This window comes from Cystoisospora suis, assembly GCF_002600585.1.
Source record: "Cystoisospora suis strain Wien I chromosome Unknown contig_4341, whole genome shotgun sequence".
NCBI classification, from domain to species: domain Eukaryota; phylum Apicomplexa; class Conoidasida; order Eucoccidiorida; family Sarcocystidae; genus Cystoisospora; species Cystoisospora suis.
The window spans coordinates 7518-9431 of NW_027157133.1; the positions used below are offsets into that span (position 1 = coordinate 7518).

General features: G+C 43.3%; 1 protein-coding gene across 1 annotated transcript in view; it reads left to right on the top strand.

Annotated features, from left to right (window-relative positions):
- The window catches only part of CSUI_007978 (enth domain-containing protein), a gene marked incomplete at its 3' end in the record, with an annotated part of 7530 nt that extends 5618 nt beyond the window's left edge, over positions 1-1912 (top strand). Inside the window, exons 6-7 of the mRNA XM_068068119.1 lie at positions 510-778; positions 1609-1912. Of these exons, the coding sequence (XP_067919905.1) occupies positions 510-778; positions 1609-1912 (573 nt within the window). The remainder of the gene's footprint in view (positions 1-509; positions 779-1608) is intronic.
- Positions 1913-1914: the final 2 nt, after the last annotated feature.

Genomic DNA, 1914 nt, shown 5'->3' on the forward strand with positions numbered 1-1914 from the left:
TCTGCTTCTTCGTCTTCTTTTCTGCTTTTCTTCTTTTGCGTGCCAACCCTACATTAGAAAGAAAAGAAAGACATTTCGGAATTTCAAATGCGTTCCCTCCCTAAACTTATCCTCACTCTATCTCTCTTTAACNNTCTATCTCTCTTTAACTATCTATCTGTCCCTTTCTCTCTCTCTCTAGATACGAACCTAACCCCTCGTCAGTACATATGGACGGGTCTATGTGTATATATCTAGAGCTATGTAGAGAGATGTACGTCTATGCTGTAGGAGTTCAAACATACACACTTCTGTATGTATGATCTGTCGTCTCCCTTCACATTCTATCGATCTATCTATCTATTTATTTCTCTTTAATCTGGATCTCCCACCTTTTCTTCTGTTCATTCTTCTCCGAGACTCTCCATCTTCTTTCTCCTCTCTCTCTCTTCTTCACCTCTCGTCTCCTTTCCGTCTTTCTTCATCTATCTTTTCTCTCTATCTTCTTCTCTCTGTCGTTTTCTCTCTAGTTCGTAGGTATAGGAGGTCGAGGAGAGAGGACAGGTTCAGGCTCCTCTTCTTCTTTTTCTTCTTCGTCTTTTTCTTCTTCTTCCTCCTCCTCGGCCTCTCGCAGTGATATGAGGCGCATGTGGACGAATTCGTCGACTTCGAGTGTCACTGCAGCGCGGGCCCGAGCGGGCGAAGTGCATACAGCCGGAAAGCCTTTCGGAGACAATAATCTTTTTTCTTCTTCTTCTTCCAGTCTCTCTTCTCCTCCTAGGCGCGGTGGACTTAGAAAGTTAGTTGGATACAAGCATACTAAATCTTCGCATCGCTTTCTTTCTTTCTCACTCTTTCTTTCTTGTTTAAGGGTGTCTTTCTGTCTCTCGGCTTTTTAAGTGCCGTAGAAGAAGACTGTGGTGTATGACGCGGGAGAAAATGGAAGACCTTGTAGGTGTCTCTTAAGAGGAGTGCTTCTAGTTGGGATATTCTTTCTTTCTTTCTTTTTCTTCTGTCTCCTCTTGTCTCTTTATCATCTTCGTCCATTTCATGGGGAAAGAAAGAGAGGGAGGGAGGGGAACGCTAGATACATGGAAAGATTCAAGATGGGTAGATACATCAAAGATAGGTAGATTAAAGATAGATAGATTAAAGATAGGTAGGTAGATTAGAGGCAAGTGAATAGTTTGAGATGCCTGGAGAGAGAGAGGTGTGTCTCTCATCATGTGGAGAAGAAAAACGAACTTCTCAACTCTCTTTTCCTCTTCTTCTTTTTCTTCTCTTTTGTCTTTTCTCTCTCTTCTTTCTTCGGACAGGGATGTGTTGATATAGCTTATCATATACACTTCTCTATAGTATCTATACTATTCCTGTCTAGCCAGCGCGTCCTTTTCTTTCTCTCTTTTTCTTTGTTTCACCTCTCTCCTATCATGACGGCTATCTACTTTCTTTCTATCTACCGTCGCCGTTCTCTACAATGCATCTTTCTCTCTCTCCGTCTATTTCTCTCCATCTTCTTTTCTTCATCTCCATTATCTCTTTCTCTCTCCCCTTTCCTTTTCCTCTTCTGTCTTCTTCCTCTTCATTCTTCTGTCTCTTCTTCTTTCTGTGTGGGTGTATGTGTGCTAGCTCTGCAAGTCTCGGCGTTGAAGAATCCAAGAGTAGAGGCCCGCTTTCTTCTTCTTCTTCCACAGGCAAATCAGCAGGAGCAGGAGGAGGGCGAAACTCTCCCAGCGTAAGCAATTCTCAGCTTAGTCACTCTCGACGCAAAGAGAAAGAAGAAGGAGAACAAGAGGAGGAGCGACGTAAGAAAAGTTCAACAGGAGGAGGAGGAGAGACAGGAACGAGAAGAAAGAAGAGTCATCATAAAGATTCGAAACAAGAGGGAGAAGGAGGAGTGAGAGAGGGGGGGGGATTGTTAAGTGTGACCCCACT